The 17,778-nt window shown below is 40.9% G+C and overlaps 2 protein-coding genes across 14 annotated transcripts in view; both read left to right on the top strand.

Annotated features, from left to right (window-relative positions):
• LOC116716075 (muscleblind-like splicing regulator 2) overlaps nt 1–6,277 on the top strand; it is a 44,712-nt gene extending 38,435 nt beyond the window's left edge. For 7 of the 12 annotated variants that reach the window (XM_032556845.1, XM_032556847.1, XM_032556849.1 and 4 more), the window contains one exon: nt 1,679–1,816. In XM_032556845.1, coding sequence (XP_032412736.1) covers nt 1,679–1,693 — 15 coding nt within the window. In that variant the 3' untranslated portion in view covers nt 1,694–1,816. Of the gene's footprint in view, nt 1–1,678 lie in introns of all 12 variants that reach the window. The other 5 variants (XM_032556843.1, XM_032556842.1, XM_032556846.1 and 2 more) reach the window with 1 other exon arrangement.
• Nucleotides 6,278–6,749: 472 nt separating this feature from the next.
• On the top strand, nt 6,750–17,651 carry LOC116716079 (ras-related protein Rap-2a-like). 2 transcript variants are annotated; one of them, XM_032556858.1, is made up of 3 exons: nt 6,750–7,127; nt 7,650–8,376; nt 16,479–17,651. In XM_032556858.1, the coding sequence occupies exons 2-3, from the start codon at nt 8,063–8,065 to the stop codon at nt 16,714–16,716; spliced, it is 552 nt and encodes a 183-aa protein (XP_032412749.1). In that variant the 5' UTR covers nt 6,750–7,127; nt 7,650–8,062; the 3' UTR covers nt 16,717–17,651. The 2 variants fall into 2 exon arrangements, with proteins under 2 accessions (XP_032412749.1, XP_032412750.1); XM_032556859.1 differs by lacking the exon at nt 6,750–7,127 and having other exon boundaries at nt 7,586–8,376.
• The last annotated feature ends 127 nt before the right edge of the window (nt 17,652–17,778 follow it).

The raw sequence follows: 17,778 nt of genomic DNA on the forward strand, positions 1-17,778 counted from the left end.
CAGCTGGCAGTCATTTACTGCTGAATCCGAGCAGAGGTGCTTTGAGGACACGCAGCAACGTGCTCCACATGTTAAACAGCAGCAGCCAGGTGCTTTTTATTTTAAGGGGCCCCCCCCACCGTCCGAGTTTCAGAAAACCATCTTTGACAATCAAATAATTAACAACAGTGCCTTTATCCCATCTGATGAGAGCAGACCAACATTTTGCTTTCAAAAACACAAACAGAAATGTGTTGTCCGTTTCTCCATCATCATTAATAACAGACCCATTACCCAGCGTCGTATTGCTCCTCATAGGCCGGCCGCGCGCGCACTTCCTGTGAGTCACTGTCTCTTCCTGTAATTGGCATGCAGCAGCAGTAGCAGCAGGAAGCAGAGCCACTCTTTAAAGATGCATGTGGGACAAGGAGCTGGAAAAAAGGGTGACGTCAGCCCTTTTTCTGTCTGCCTCCGTTTGCCTCCCACCCAGCAGTTAGGGCGCACATCATCATCCTCCTCATCATCAGCTGCGCTGCATACAGTCCTCACCTTCTTTACTCCGCTTTCAGTCATGTGGTTTTATCAAATCCAGAACCGGACTGGTTTTTATTCGTTTTCACTCCCTGACAGCCCTAACGCAGCTGGATTGAATCTCCTTTTAACATCTGGGTAGTTTCTTCCTCTTCTCATTCAGGCCAGTAAAAAAAAAAAAATTTAAATGCTGTGAAAAATGAACATTTGAAGCTGAATATAACTACTGCAAACACGTCAGATAGTTGCAGACAGCGCGGCAGGTTCAGAGTCTGGTCAACTCACGACCGGCGAACCATTAATGTGACATGACATGAAGGAGCCAATCATGTCCCTCCATGTCTGAGCATAATATTAACCATGTGCTACCACTGCTGTGTCCCTGGTAACATCACTGCTGCTGCAGGAGCTTTCTGGAGGTGCAGCACCTTCTAGTGGCGGGCTATTTTTACTACATATAGAGATTGTTTAACGATTAACTAAACCACCAACTGTCTTGAACCACTTTGATGCTGCTTCTACTTTATTTTTTTATTTTTTTTACGGCTTCCTTCTGCGCTGTGGAGTGTTCACGTCACACACTGTGCCGTCCGTATGTTGTGTGTGATGGGATCATTGGCTTCCATCTTGCTGGCTGAATGCTGTCTACTAACAGGAACCATGCAGGGCTTTGTTCTGCACTGGCTTTCTGCCTGGGACACCAACATGACTGCAGCCTGCAGCTCCTCTACCTTTACCCCCTTCAAAGATTCTTTCATCTTTGTCTGTCTTCCCTTGTTTTGTTTCCCCCCCCTGCCCCCAAGTGTTGCAGGTCGGTTATTTTAGCCTTTCAAAATCTATTCACACCCCATTTTGCACTAACTTCAATATATTTTATTAGAATTTTATTCACATGTATAGTTTGCTTCATCTAATGAATGAAGTTGTAATTGACGATACCTCAGCTACTCTTATGTTGAGGCATAAGAGTAGGACAGCCTGCTGTCTGTCAAAACTTACTACATCTACCATAGGAGCTGTGATATGGAAGCAGTTAAAACAAAAGAGCTTCAGGTAGCTTAAGATGACATGATATTTGTCCAGATATGATTTTTTTGTAGCTCGTGAACTTTTCGATGTAAACTAAAGCAGTCTCTTCCTTTGTTATTTCTGTGTCTCTGACTTGCAGATCATCCTGAAGTGAGCGTCACCAGGGAAACGGAGTGTCACGAAGCTGCACTAGGAAGCCCAAAACAGCCCCTCTGTAAATACTACCTTGCCTCTCCCATAGAGGTCCAGCAACCTGCATGCTAAGAGTGTAACACTTCAATTTAACCACCAGAACTGCAGAGCCGCTGTAACACACACACATGCACATAGAAAACAAAAGATATACACACATATATGTTATATATATATATATATATCTACACATATATATATAAAATACTGTATGTATTGCTAGAAAACAGAATATGAACATGAAAAAGTCACAAATATTCTTATGTATAGTACAGACACACTATAGATACAGTGGAATATCAACTCTTGGATATTTATTTTAGAACTTCAGAGCAGCGTTCACCCCGACAGCCACACCTTCACGTCCCTTTGCTGTTTCAAACGATAGCCTGCCCCAGACGCCAACATTTTCTGCCCGGAAACATCTCGCCACGAGAGCGTTACGCGCTCTTGCCACTTTTATTTTCGCCATCGCCCCGTCGCTGCAGAGTCGACCCGCTCGCCCTTTATTTGCCGTGAGTTCAGCTTGTTCGCATGCAGTCCGGACTGGAGAAGCTTGACGAGGCTCGGGCCTGCGCCAAGGGCTCGACAGAAGCTGGAGGGGTTAGCTTCAGTCATACCAAGCCTTTTGTGTGTGTACGTGCGACTGTGTGCGTTGTGTGTGTCGTTGTCAGGAAACTGATGGTCTGCCGGCAGACTGCGACTTTAAGCGAGGACTTGCAACTCCAGGTCTGGTAAATGAGGTTTTTCTTTTTTCTTTTTCTTTTTGTTTATTTTTTTTAGAACCGGGGGACATGTGAGGGACTTAAGTGCTAAATCTAAATATAAAAAACAACAACAACAAAAAAAAGTTTGAAAAAAAAAAAACAAAAACAAAGAAAATGGTGCATTTGACGACACTCGTCAAGCAAAAAGATGACTTGAACTTTGAACTGGAGGGCTATCTGTGACCGTCGGTTGTCCTGTCCAACCCTACTATCACCGATAATCCTGTTTCCATTTTAGAAAACTGTAGAAGTGCCTCAAAAAAAAAGTTTTAAAAGAAGCTCATCGACGACACATAAAGCATCCAGGGTGTGGATCACTAAGAGTCACAAAAAAACCCACCGGCTGTTAAATCCAAGTGGACTCTTTTCGGGGAAAGACATTACACTTCGCGTTGCCGGGAAGAGGGTGGCGGGGGGGGGTTCAACTTCCATGGCAACGGCTCATCTTACATCACAAGTGACTTTACTGCAAGGAGAGAATTTAAAGGATCGACAAATCAAAACTAGCTTTGTAGAATGTTTGGTGACGTTTCACAGTGTATCCGTCGTTTCTTACATCGGTTTCAGTAGTTTACACGAGGAAAGTGAGTGAGAAAACAACGTATTGTAAACTGTGTAATGTATGTAAAGTGTCTGTTATTTTGACAGTTTCTATTCACAGTTCTAGAAAATGTATTCAGACTTATTTAAAGAAGTTGTGTTGTGTCTACTATCAAGGTGTGTTTGACCCTCCGCCTCCTATAACAAGTGTTCGTTTTTCAAGGCCAAGACAAGAAAAATCTCATTTGGGTTTGCTTTTTTTTTTTTCCTTGAAGTTTTTCTCCATTTGATCAAAAATTCTGATGTAATCTCATGGTGCTTGATCAACACTGACAATCCACAATCGAAACGGTTTGTTTTCATGCACATTGTGACCTGTATGTTCACCGTAGCAACAATGATGTAATAATGGCTAATAACCTGATTTAGGTCATTTTAAATAGAATATTGTTGTGAAGCTTTTGAGCCAATAACCTAACATGACACCTTATGTCATCCAGCATAAATCTTTATAAGCAGCTTTTAAAGCAACTGGGAAATATTGGCTATATTTGCGATAATTGCAGTCCTGTTTATGCAGGTATTGACGCCCCCAAAAAACTCCCAATGTAGGATTCTTGACACCTAAAAGGTTCCCTACAGAAAAAAATAAATAAAACGCTATAAAAATCAAATAAGTGCTAAGTTTGACTCCAATCAGACCTTCAAAGTGTTCAACGATTTTTTTTACATTTTTCTCATTAAATTAAAAACATTCAAATTATATTAATATAAATTGTGCAGTGCAGAGTGGAATGATTTGGGCAATGTGAAGGTTTTAACTAGACTATTTTGTGTTGCAATAATTTATTTCTATGCAATAGCACAACAAAGTATAACAAAGGGGTTCCATTTAGACCCCTCTATCTGTTGTGCTGCCAACTAGTGGTTGAATATGTAATTCCATTTTTAAATAACCCCTTAAATTTTTAAAATGTGTATAAGGAATTAGTTTTTTGTGTCAGAAATGTTTAAATAAAGTAGACTGTTATTTAATGATACAGTTTACATAAGATGAAATAAGGTGTTTTTATGTGATGGCCAACAATCTGAACCAATTTGGGTGGAGGATTCTAAGAATGTCACTTTTAACTTTTTGAGGTTTAAGGGGAAGTGAGGTGGAGATTTTTAACGTTCATTCAAACTGTTTATGTTTGGAAAATCCCATGTCACGTTGACAAAAATATCAGGAATTAAAAAATGGAAAGTGGCTAAGAGGGAACAATTGTGTCTACAGAAATGAATGCTCTGCTAATAGCGTGAGAACCAATTATGCTATTAGCAAAATGTCATATTAATGGTCCACAAACTTAATATTATTGGTTCCATTCCTCTTTCATAACATTTAAAATGGCCGTTATTGGTATTTGTTGCGCTGCTGGTCATTATCACCTCATCGGTTGCTACACACCCTTTTGTGAAAGGCGGTAAATTGTCCTGCTTTGTTGTAATTTATCTTGCGTCACTCTAGGTGAGATTTTACTCAAAAATGATGTTGTAAACTATCCTGTTTTGAGATGAATGTAATTTATTGAGCTGTGCAGCGTTTCTGCACGGGTCAGTTGTCTTTTTTTTTTTTTTTTTTTTTTTTTTTTTTTTTTTAAGGCCAACCCCTCCGTTGAGCCGGCAGATGAGGAGTCACACTGCGGCGGGGGAGACTTGAAAAGCTCTCCCCCCTGCGATGGAACTGGAAACATTTCTGGATCTTTCTCGCCCTCTCATCGAGGTTAAAAAGAAAAGAAAAGAAAAAAAAATTTGGAAAACGATCACAGCGTAGTACTAGAGTTGCTTGTGTTACTGAGGGGGGGGGGAAGGAAAAAGTTTATTGTATAGATGACGTTTTACCAACGAAAAAAGTGGAAAAAAATGCAAAGAAAATTTTGAAAAAGATGTACTTTTCACTCTAGTATGATAGTATTTCATAACAATATTAAGTTGTTGCGGTGGCAACCAAATGTTGCAGTTACTAAAGTTTGGTATTTTTGTAAATGACATTGTTAAGTTGATTTTTTTGTTTTGTTTTTTGGGTTTTTTTGCTAGAACACTGTACACAAGGTAGATTGTAAAGAAGATATGAACATTTCTTATTCAACGAGAATATGACAGTGACCTGATATTTTCACTAGCAAATAACAGCCTCTATACTGACTGTAACACTTCTAGATTTAAAATCATCAATGTTATATAGATTACATATAAATATGAATATATATATATGTAAGAACTAAATATTCTATAAATTAAGTTCAGATGTAAAACTCCTCCCCTGACAAAGGACCTTTAAGTTCCACACTGAGACGTTTTATTTGAAGCGTATTTATCCGTAGATTTTAGGATTGCACTTTTTTTGTTTGTTTTTCACTTCCTTTAGACTTCAAAGGCATCAGTAATTAATTCAACATATTGTTGCATGGGAAAATATTTTTCTTTTACTTGCTAAACGATAACATACTGAATGTTTTTAAAGAGAAACAAAAAAAAAACAACATATATGTCTGTACGGCCTGCAGCAGCAACCTTGTGTATGGGATCCCTTTGAGGCGAAAGGTTTCTCGACGTGCGTTTGCTGTCGTTGATGAGATGGTTTTAAAAAAGAGAGAACGGGGAAGAAGAAAAAACAAGGAGAAATGTAAGCACTTTCTGAGCAGTTGGTCAACTGAGCAGACTCAGCTTATCCAAACACTTTGCCTTATCTTGAGTCCATCGTGCTTGAGGTTTTATGTTTTTAAGAGCTCTTCTGAAATTTATTAAAGACGACTTGAACGGTCTCACTTCTCAAATCCCTTCGGAGTTTCCTTTCAATTGTGATTCTTTATATCCGAGGTCGTTTAATTTTCCTTAAAGGTTTTAATGTGTGCGCCATGAAGCCAACTGGGAGCACTGCAACCGAACTGGTCTCCCGGAGTACGTAGTAGCCATGTTGGGTCCCATTGTCTTACAATGGAACAGCTTGAGCATGTAATTCACAGCTTATGACAGCAGAGGGCACTACAGTAGAGACCGCAGGGTTGCAGTCTCCTTTACAAAGTTAAACTGACAATAAGACCCTCATTGGATTCATAGTTTTAATGTAATCATTTTAAATGTATTCTTTTGCATATATTTTGTGCTATTTTATGTTTATATAGTCAGTTGTTTCTTTGGTTCCAGCGAGATAGTGTAAAATTTATTGAGAGAAAGAAATAAAGAAAATGAAATTATCTTTGTTTTGGCCTGTGTGTGTTAAATTTCTACATTTAATAAAAATATGTTTTTAAAGAAAACTAGAAACATATGAAACCAGCAGGGTTCAGGCGTCTTTTCTCTGGAATCTGTTTGTTCTGCCATTTTCCCTGAAGCGCCACAGTTGGACTCAAACTCCCACTGCCATAAAAAAAAACAAATAAACGTCGGGCATTGAGTGGATTCAGAACTGCATGGATTTGGGAATGGCTGAGAGTTGATCAGTTACGTTTTTATGACATATTTTAAAACACGAAGAAGCCAAAGACTGGTACAAGTAAGAATTTTGGGGTCATTTCCTGCTACTTTAGTAGAGCAAAATTAAAACAAAAAGAGATTTTCTATGAGGGTTTACTAATGAACTTAATTTGTGTTATGATAAATAGTGTTTTATACATTTGCAGAACTTTTTGTTTACCTCAACAGTAACCACAAAAATTCTGAACTACCTTCAAATTATTCTCCTTAAATAAACTCCAATATTAAAAAAAAAATAATTCAAGTTGCAACTAAAATAAAGGAGCGTAATAATAAGACTAATTGTCACTTTCACTCTGTCGTTAAAGGCATCGAAATTTGCTGAGATTTTACAGAAGTTTCCCTTGAGCTACTATTTCTAGATATTTCTTGACCCAGTCAGACAATTTCCACTAATGTGCTCTGTATCTAATGTTCTGTCGCAAAGAGTCAACAGGGTTCCAAGAAATGTGTTGAGGACTTGAGAGAAATCAAAAGAGAAGACACCAGGAACTTGTTCTCCTCTCATGCTGCAACCCGCCTGGAGCACCAAGAAGTACAAGGCGTTCAGCGCTCAGAGACATGGTTAAGGTAAGGAAGACCGAAATCATCTACTGCCTGAGCTACTATTGCCATCTGATAAAATCTGACCAAAAACGATCAATCAGAGCCAGGAGGCGGGTCTTAGCGCTGTCAATAAACCTCATGTAGCTGCTAAATGTACTAATGGTGGAGAAACGACTTACCATTACCGGGAAACCGTTCATCGATGGGTATGCTAACTAGACTGAGCATTCACAACAGAATCTGGAGGGGGGTGAGCAGCGCCACAAGAGATTGTGACTGACAGCACTAAGTCCTGCCTCCTGGCTCTGACTGGTTGCTTCTAGTTAGCACTGGGAGAAGATTATCTGTCTCATATCATACCGTCACCACATAGCAACAGCTTCATAAACAATAATAAAAACAAATATGCTCAGTAATTAAATTAAAAAGATCGCGGTTGTTAATGTATATTTTTATGGTATAAATCAAATATGTGGCGTTATTTCAGAAATGCCCCTCCTCCCTCCCTGCTAAACAGTGGCACTAATCGCCCTCCATATCTTCCAGGAAATGGTCGCATCCAGAGGATGCGCCGACTCCAGAGGCGTGGATTCCCAGCTCCAGTGTCTCCTTAAGGCTACATCTGCTCGTTGCCTTTAACTCCGCGGTGCAGGGAAATGTAGCACTGGCTCTCTGCTTTGTCGGCGCATTAAAAAAAATGAGCCGTCTAGATGTTTCTAATAATAGTCGCTCTTATTTTTACCCCACCGCCGCCTTATTGCATTATGGATGCCTCTGGAACGGTGTCCCTTCGAGGTAGCGTGGGAATATCTCAGTAGAGAGGCTGCTCCAGCATCCATTCCTGTGTAGCTGTGGGAGCATCTCGTCTTCCGGAGGCTGGCTGCAGGCTCCTGTGCGAGGGGATGCGTTTCTTCTTTCTCCTCTGCACGCCGGGTTTGACTCCAGAGGAGCGGTAGGCGATGCGGGAGTACAAGGTGGTGGTGCTGGGCAGCGGCGGGGTGGGCAAGTCCGCGCTGACGGTCCAGTTCGTCACCGGGACGTTCATAGAGAAGTACGACCCGACCATTGAAGATTTCTACAGGAAGGAGATCGAGGTGGACTCTTCTCCGTCGGTGCTGGAGATCCTGGACACGGCGGGGACCGAGCAGTTCGCCTCCATGAGGGACCTTTACATCAGAAACGGCCAGGGCTTCATCCTGGTCTACAGTCTGGTGAACCAGCAAAGTTTTCAGGACATCAAGCCCATGAGGGACCAGATCATCAGGGTCAAGAGGTGAGACCCTGTCCAGCTTCATGCATTCCGTAAAGTTGATATAAAATATGTACTTGATGATGGATGAAGGCGAAATGGCTGACTGCCCAGGGCGGCACGGCCTAGGGGGACGCCACAAGGAGCTTGGGGTAAAAATTCAATTCATTTATTTATATATTTTATTAAGTACCTTTAACGACATATGATATAATTTGTATCTCGCTGAATGGATGGTTTTGCTTTGAACTGTTTAAAATTTTAGATACTTATGACCAGTCAGATGTCAACTGGATTGTTCGTAAATGAAATAATCATTTACGAATTATTTCATTTACAAACAATGAAATATCCAGTGATGGATTTATAAAGTGTGTATTCTGGAAAACAAAAAGATAGCGTCTTTCTCGGCACCCTTTTAAAGTGAGACGTGTGAAAATGTTCTGTTTAAGTCAGTCAATGTGAGATCAGTGCTGTTTTTAGTAAGTTGTGTTGTGAAAAGTGGCTGTGTTTTTGGTTGAGTGTGAGGCAACACAAGCTATTTATACAAAAACACTACAACTGATGTGTGTAGTAGAATTAATACAATTAGTTTTATGTGCTTTAAATGCACCAGCAAAGAAAAATCACAACATCAGAAAAATACTTAGAACCCTTTAGTTCCCGGATAAAACCAAGACCCACCCTTTCATCTTCCCTCTCTTCTTGTTCCATGGGAAAACTTCAACTGGTTTCCCCAAAAGAGCCCAGCTGCAGCTCACCTGTCTCACAACAACCATCCGAAGTGTCCCAGCTTCTTCTCCTGCGTCTTGCACACTTGATTTAACTCAGAACAGCTTTGATCAGCTCGGACAATGACTCAGTCTGTCCACTGAGGTCATCTCCGAGAAAGTTTTTTTTAAAAAAATCCACAATCCATTCCCTTTTTTTCAGCAGTGATCTAGTTGTAAATTCTTGGCGCTGAGCCTTTTTTAATTTATGGCTCCTCTCTCGAAATGTGTTGAACAGATGATTTGGTTTGTACGCCGTTTGGTTTGACGTCAAGACGCAACGCCGCTGGAATTTGACTAAAAATGTGGCGCAACGTTCCCGTTTCCAGAGGTTCAGCTCGGCTCCTGGAGTGAACCGGATGAACCTGAGTGGAAGCAGGATGACGACGCACAGCAGAGGCGAGTGCATGAGGGAACTCCACGGACATGAATAATATAACGATGGAGCACAGCAGCATCCAGTCAGCTGCCACCCTAAACAGAGCCACCAGGTTCCTACCTGTGTTTCACTCTGTGCTGCAGAATCTGGGATGAGGAAAAGGTGCAATTAGACTCGGAAAACTACTAATGTCCCAAACACTTTCACATCTAAACACAGCTAAAACAATTAATCATGATTAATCGAGTGATTGAAATGATTGTCAACTAATTTAGTAATCGATTAATCGTTAACTAGAGGGTATAGACTCAAAAAAGGCCACTTGATAATAGAACAATATATTCAGAGCAGTAATTTAACCAAAACTGTACTATATATATATATATATATCTATATATATATAGATATATATCTATATATATATAGATATATATCTATGTAGATATATATCTATATATATCTATATAGATATATCTATATAGATATATAGATATATATATTGCAATTAAAATTGAAAACAAGTCTTTGTAATTATGTTCTCCAGAACTCCTCAAGTGGAGGTTTTGGCTTCACCTGGTTCAAATCCTGTAAAATAAAAAGAAAAAAGAAAAAAAAAACTCTAACTAAGCACCTTTTGCAATCCAATTATTAATCTGTTCGTCCAAATAGATTGTCAACAGATTAATTCTACGCTGACGTTGATGTTAGATGAAGCAGAAATGCCTGAGTTTTTCACATGTTGATGTTAGAAACTTTTTTTTTTTTTAGCTGCAGATGCATCCTTTGCCACAAATGGTCAAGCTTTCACTAAAAGAACGCTAAGTTATCTGAATGTTTACGTTCTTGTTTAGAAAAGGTGCGGAAATATTTGTGTATTTGCATACTTTAGTGTATTTCTAATATTGTATAAAATAAGCTTAAGTGGTTAAATGAAAAATCAGCAGAAATGACTTCTTTTTTTATCCGATTAATCTTGATAGAATAGTCGATTACAAAAATTTTAGCTACAGCCCTAATATATATATATAATATATATAATATATGTATGTATTTCAATCCAGCTCTGACTTTTGGGATTTTATTGGTAAAAACTTCACAATTATTCACAGTAAAGACAGTTATTTTTGAGTCTATAGCAATTCGAGGCACATGAATCGTTCCACCGTCTCATCTGTGTTTTATGATCGCCACATGCACGACTATGTTCACACAACAATGTTAGCTCCTGGTCTCCATTAGCTATCTCCCCTCCCTCCAAACTTGTTGCTGAGCCAGCAGCAGTAACAACAAACACCACACAGAGATGCGTGCCCACTCACTAGAACTTAATGGGATTGTGTTGTGTGAAAGCCAAGAAGACATCAGGCCTCCATTAGGGAGCCACATGAACGAGAAAGCTTATGCAGAGGCAAACATGGGCAGGAAAAGGTAGGATCCTGCAGACTCCTGCGGTGCACAAGCACAGCATCTGATCTAAAGACTTTATGGAGGACGTTTTGTGTGAAAACAACAACCGGGTGTGGCCTTCCCAGCAAGCCAATCGCCTCCTTGGCATGTTGAGGTTTTACTGTCCCTCGCCCCACCAGGAGAGAGCGTGTTCAAAGCACTAGAGCCGCGTTTTCACGCTGCACTGATGCTGTGTCTAATAGCAGGAGGTGAGCGTCACGCTACGCTGAGTGGGAATAGGGTGGAGAGGCTAAAACTGTGGTCCCGGAGGGCACTTTGGTGTAGGTACGAAGCAATTTTCTTGACCAGAGGCTTTTAGTGTTTGCAATCAGGGCAGAGAGAGTTGTTTAAGCAGCCACCTCTTAGCACTCATTGGATTTAATGTATTTACTGCAGCATGTTTGCTGAAGTCTTTTAACCCAGCTCGTCATTTCACACGTCTTTGGAAGCTGAAGGTAGTTTTTGTGTTGTTCTAATTCAGGATAGGAAAAACAAGGACCCAAAATGCCTGTGGTGGTCTAACGCTCGTGACTAAATAACAAAAACAAAGCCCCCTCCTTGTTAATTATATTACAACCTCTTCAACTTATCTTGTAACCCCTCAGGGCTACAAACATGCTTTGATGTCTATCTCCAATTTCCTACATTTAGATGACTATCACCACTAGTCGCCACTAGGGAGCTGGAAAACAGAGACTGTACTCCCAGATGCCAAATGAGTGGAAACAGTGAACATCCATAGCGCCTGGGACCCATTCAAGTTGTAGTTTCATTCTCGCAATATTATAAAGGTCAGTTCAAAGAAAATAATTTGACATTGGTTAGGGTGAGAGAAAGGAGATATTCAGGGGTCTGTGGGTGATTACAGAGTTACATTTTAAAGAAATGTTTTGATTTTATCTGGATTCAGAGGATGAAAATAACATTTTGTAGTTTTTTTTTCAGTCAGCATGATGAATTTGAAAACCATATTGTGCCTAAGAGTATTCTGAGTGACTCAAGCAATTGGGGAGTTGGTAATGCTCCCCAATTACCAACAGATGTACAGATGACCTGAATGAGTCGAAATGCTTCAAAGTGAGTTTTCTTGGTTTATTTCAGGAATATTCACAGTCTGTTATTTATTCTCCCTGATTTCTCCTTCATGCCTCTCGCGCGCTGCAGGATGGGTGCCACAGAAGCTTTGTTCTCCGGCAGTAACACCCTTTGGGAGTTGACGCAGAGTTGGTGCTACAGAGGCTGCCATTGTTCAGATACAAGGCGGCGTTGTTGCACACCATAACTCCGCCGACAATGAATTAAGAACAGATGCGGAGAGAGCGGAGATGGCTGCGGGGCCTCGCGTTGAAGATGTCTGACTGTTTATTTGCTGTTTGCGTGTGTTTTTGCCCCCCTTCTGTGGGGGCTTGTGAAAATGAGTTAGTGAAGTCACTGCAGATATTTAGCACAGCAGGTAGCCCAATAAACGTGATGCAGCCAGGGGGGGATAAATGGAAAAACTAGAGCCAACGTTTTTTTTTTTTATTAGTTATAAAGATGCATTTGGTGTGTGTTGGAGCGTTGCATGTTTGTATTTTTCCATCTAGCAGCTGAAATAACACCCTGCAGAGTACATGGCAGTAAGCCGTTTTCGTGTAGCTTGTTAAAGTTTCACATTCCTCGCGGATGGTGAGGATGCAGCTTCTTAAACCAGAGACGGTTCTGAATCTGAGCTACAGAGGATGAGAGCTGCAGGAAACTAAGCTGAAAACATTTAGTATTGTTCTGAAAATGATTTATCGCGACATGTGATTCTGTAGCTCACCTCCTGCTGTCGGTTTTTCTTTTATTCTATTTAGCTTCTCTCCCTCCCATATTCATACCTCCAGGAGTTTCAGCCAAGCATATTCTAATTGAGCTGCATCGCCCCCCGACATTTAAATGCCTCTTTTTGACCACTCGAGGGCAGCAAAAAAACTGGACTCTGTCGATTTCAGTTTTGTTTGCAAGCAATTTTAAATAAAGCTTCACGTGGTGGCATTTTTACTTCTTTATTTTTATATTATTTGACTTAATTTGTTTAGTAGGAAAATGTTAAGAAAAATAGATTCACACTGGTAGCGAAATCTTTTCTGTCCTACCATTACAAACATAAACATGGTAAAGAGACTTCAGCTGGAACTGTGCATTAATTATTTGAATGGTTATAATTCCTTTTGTGTTTACTTCTTGGTTTATTGTTGTGTTTTGTCCTTTGCGCACATGGACTTCGTTTTCTTAGATCGGCGTTGCTCTTTTCTCCCAGGTTTGTAGTTTCTTTGACTTTGAGTTCAGCTCGCTTGTGTTGATTAGTCTTTGTGAAGAGTTCATCTGGTTCCTTTTGTCATTTTCTCTAAACTCAAGGGATCGTATTCCAAATAAGCATTTTCTCTTCAAATCTCCTCTTCCATTTTCGTTTCAGATATTCACATCTTAACGCTCAGCTGTGCTCTGGATCGACATATTGGCCAGTGTAATTTTGGAAACCGTGATGGACTCCGGTGCTTAATCCCGAGAACCGAATGATGTATTATTCAATAATACATGACGCGGAGCAGTAGAGCGCCGATCCCTGCGGTACGGGGCTTCTTCATGCTGCGTTAGGCAGCTTCGCATCATCTGTTGAGGAAGAAGCAGGAGCTAGGGTACTACAACAAACAATCCCAATACAACCCCCTCCTACTTTGCCCCCCCGCCCCGCCCGGGCCAGGAGAAACCGGCTCTCCCTGTGTCTTTGTAGTTATATATAGAGTTTCTCCTGCAAGCCTGTCAGTTTGCATTTGTCTGAATGTTGCTCTCTATGTTCACACCTCACGCCCTCTAGACTTGGGCTTTCCAAGCAAACAGGCCGACGCGAGATGCTTGCCCTGCTGAGGTCAGCTGCTGCCTGTGTGTGTGTGTGTGTGTGTGCGCGCCGGACAGCAGGGGTAAATGTCAAGCTCCAGGGAAGTCTTTGGCGTTCAAGCCTCGACTGATGCACTTTTTCCAGCCGGTTGCTGTTTTTTCGCGTGGAATCCTTGTGGAAAGCGCTCGGCGTCGCCTGCAGCTTTAACATTTGCGGGGCGCCGCCGCCGCCGCCTTGTGTGTCCTACAAACTCATTTCCTCCGGCTCGCCGCCCCTGTTTGGGCCAGTGAGATGTTTGCCAGCTCTTTTCCACACCTCAGCTCTTTTCCCAGCAGAGCGCCGTGGCAACAGGCCACCAATTTGTAGATAAGAGCCGAATTTCTCAATAGCGCCAGCGGATCAATAAGCCAGGCTTGAAAGCACTTAGAAGTGATTGATGGTGGAAGCTATTAGCTGGTGTGTGCCATTACCTGTTGTGAGAAAATATAGCTACTGTAATTGACATTCTGCTGTTATTTGAGAAGAGAAACATGCAGGGTGTGGGTTTGAAATTAAATTTCATGAATAGAGTTTCTTGTAGTGTATTAAACAAGTATATTAGTATAAAGGCTCTGAGACCCTCTGGAGAGGTAAAACTCTCCAGAATTTATTCAAATCATAATTCAAACATAATTTGTGAGCCGTTTTGAAACACATTAGTTGAATTTGTTGAAGAAATGAAACTGAATTTCTGAGCCTGATGAAGATGGATAATGATCTGGAAGATCCAACTTTAGGATTGAGCTTGAAGTTCTTTCTTTCCATCCTTATTTTCTTCCTTCCTTCCTGCTACACTTTTTCTTTTGTTTCCTCCTTTTCTTCCTTCCTTCCTGCTACACTTTTTCTTTTGTTTCCTCCTTTTCTTCCTTCCTTCCTGCTACACTTTTTCTTTTGTTTCCTCCTTTTCTTCCTTCCTTCCTGCTACACTTTTTCTTTTGTTTCCTCCTTTTCTTCCTTCCTTGCCTGTGTCCGTCTTTTCTTTCTTGAATCCTTACATCCTTAGATAATTTTCTTCCTTCCTTCTCTCCTTTCTTCCTTCCCACTGTTTATCCTACCTCTCTTCTGACCTTGTGTCCTTCTCTCCTTCATTCCTTCTTTTCTTGTCTTTATTTTTTTTCTTCCTTGTTTCCTTGTTTCCTCCCTTCCTGTTTCAGTTTTGTGCTGATACTGAATCAAACCCTCAAGTCAAATTGTTAAGGTTCCTTACAGGATTTAAAGATGCTGCTTACATCATAACATCGACATAACAACGTCATAAAATCGGGATGACGGCGATACCTTCAGCTGGATGACTTTATGCTAAAGCACAGAGTCGGGGGTGTAATGATGTGGGACAGTTAAACCCAAGTTGATTGGATAACTTCCAAACATTACATTAAAAAAAAAAAGACAAAAACCGATTTGATTTTAAACTTTTTTTTACCAGACTTCAATCCCTGTCCAACGACGTTTGGAGACAAACAAAACCACAGAACTAGATCTTCATATTCTGTTCCGTCTCCTCCTTCCTCTTGTAAAACGAACTGTTAATGTATATCATATGTTCACGGACGGAAAATGGTTTCTTCGAAAGCTAATGTTCATGTCACCCCATTTTAGAGCAGCACATTAGCTTTATTCAATTATTCAGCAACTTATTCCATTACTCTGTTCAGCTTGTATTGATATCTGAGAGAGATCGTCAGCCACTGAAGCTTTTTGATCCTCTGAAACTTTCCCGGCGCTGTTTGGAGAGTTTTATTTTTTTTATTTTAAACAGGAAGTGGACGAACGTTATGTAATACACGCAGAAATAAATAAAGCAGCAGTGTTTTCCACCCGAAACAGCTGTTATTTATCCTGACAGATATTCATTTGCAGCCTCCCACTGTTATTAGACGGCAGGGGAGCCGACTGGGGGACTGAAGCTGCATGGAGCTCTGGTGTTCATTATTCAACAGGCTTGTTGTTTCAACGTTGTGCAGAAGCAGCATGTAGGCCAGCAAAGCTGCTGATATGTTAAACTATATTGATATATGTAGATTATCCATCTCACTCAGTCTAATAATTTATGAAAATTAAGACTGGAGGATGAATCGATTCCAATTATCTGCTCTAGGAAAGATTTAATCGCACATTTAGCTAATTAAAGAGATTGAAGGTATTACTTATTTAAAGTATTTAATCATAATCAAAGCTCTTTGATAAAAACAATTTTAAAAAGTTACAAATTCACCTCTGTATGTTGCAAAAAGGGAAGGTTTTGGAATGGCCTAGTCAAAGTCTAGACTTAAATCTTGCTGTGATGCTGTGACATGCTCTTAAATAAACTACTCAGGCTTGAAGACCCTCCAACGAGGCTGAATTAAAACAATTCTGCAAAGAAGAGTGGGTCAGAAATTTCGTCAGAATGCTGTTAAAAACTCTTTTGTTGTATTCAAATTTCTTTACACGACTTAAACATGTAAGTTTGACAAGAAGCATTCCGTAACTAATTCTATAATTCGTCAGCCAAAAACAGAAGAAATCTGTAATTACACTGCCAATTTTACAACATTCCCCTACAGCTTTGTAAAGCCACTTCTTCCCAGCTTTTTCTCCATAAAGTGTCACAAAATAAAACGAGTCGCCATCTTTGTCTCCTCTGCAGGTACCAGCAGGTGCCGGTGGTGCTGGTGGGTAACAAGGTGGACCTGGAGGACGAGAGGGAAGTGTCCCCCAGCGAGGGCCAGGCGCTGGCCGAGGACTGGGGCTGCCCCTTCATGGAGACGTCGGCCAAAAGCAAGACGATGGTGGACGAGCTGTTCGCCGAGATCGTCAGGCAGATGGACTTCTGCCCTCTGCCCGACCGGAGGGAGACCTGCTGCCCTGCCTGTAGCATTCAGTAGCAGCCTGAAGGAGGGGCGGTGGATGGGGAGGGCAAGAGTAGTCATTAGCGTGCAAATGTATTCATGTTAGATGGTTTAAATGGAGAGCTGGAGGAAATATCCGATATTTCTATGAGTGTCAGCCTTTGCTCTTGAAATGCATTGTGGGACAATGTTGGAAAATGCTCTCTGAAGCAGTTTGGGGTGAGTTCGATTCAAGCATTCATTGCCTCTCAGACGAAAACTGGATTTTCACTTGAACAACAAAGCAACACTCAACCTCCAGCATCTCCATCAGCGTCTGGTTGATTCATTTGGAGTGAAATTCTGGGGTTTCCCTGAAGCACCGCGGTGCCAAAGCCATCAACAAAGAGGATTGTAGTGCTAAATGCTATTTGGGAAAGCAGCCATAGGTTAAAGCAGTTATGGCAGTGTGCTCAGTAGTTTCTACTGACCTCTCTTCCTCCTTTTGCGTTAGTCTTTTTTGCACTTTCAGGACATATCAGACAGTGCAAGACCTTTCACCAATTTAAAAGATAAGTAACACCACTGTGACGAGTTCATTTCACAGCAGGACCCGCCTAACCTAACCAAGAATGAATGAAAAGATGCAAGAATGTCTTTAAAAAGAGAACCGCACCTTTGGGGGAAGCTCGTGCAGAAGATCCTAAATGCTGACCTACTGTGGATGACGTGTGCATGAAGCTGTGCTGTCACACTGACACTGAGTACAATCAGTCTCGTCCAAAGAGGCAGTATCAGTCAGTCAAACGTGTAGTTGAAACGTTCGGGTACTTGTCTTTTCACACTACGGATGATGCAGATGTTATGATACGTATATAAGGGAAGCAGAAGTGTCAGTGTGTAGCTTGTCTGTCTAGGTCACATCAGATATGTTAGTGGTTTGATGTCAGAAACACTTATTTTCAACAAAAATAAAACTTTATGCACAAGTGTCTCATGTGTATTCATTGCTGTAGGATTGTTTTATGTAAATAAAACAACCCTCCGTCACTAGGGAGGTAAGAAGGTTTGTAGTTTTCTGTTGCCCTTTTGATCTGAAACAAGATATTTTTTTATGCT

Source organism: Xiphophorus hellerii, chromosome 24, assembly GCF_003331165.1.
Source record: "Xiphophorus hellerii strain 12219 chromosome 24, Xiphophorus_hellerii-4.1, whole genome shotgun sequence".
Taxonomy (NCBI): Eukaryota; Metazoa; Chordata; class Actinopteri; order Cyprinodontiformes; family Poeciliidae; genus Xiphophorus; species Xiphophorus hellerii.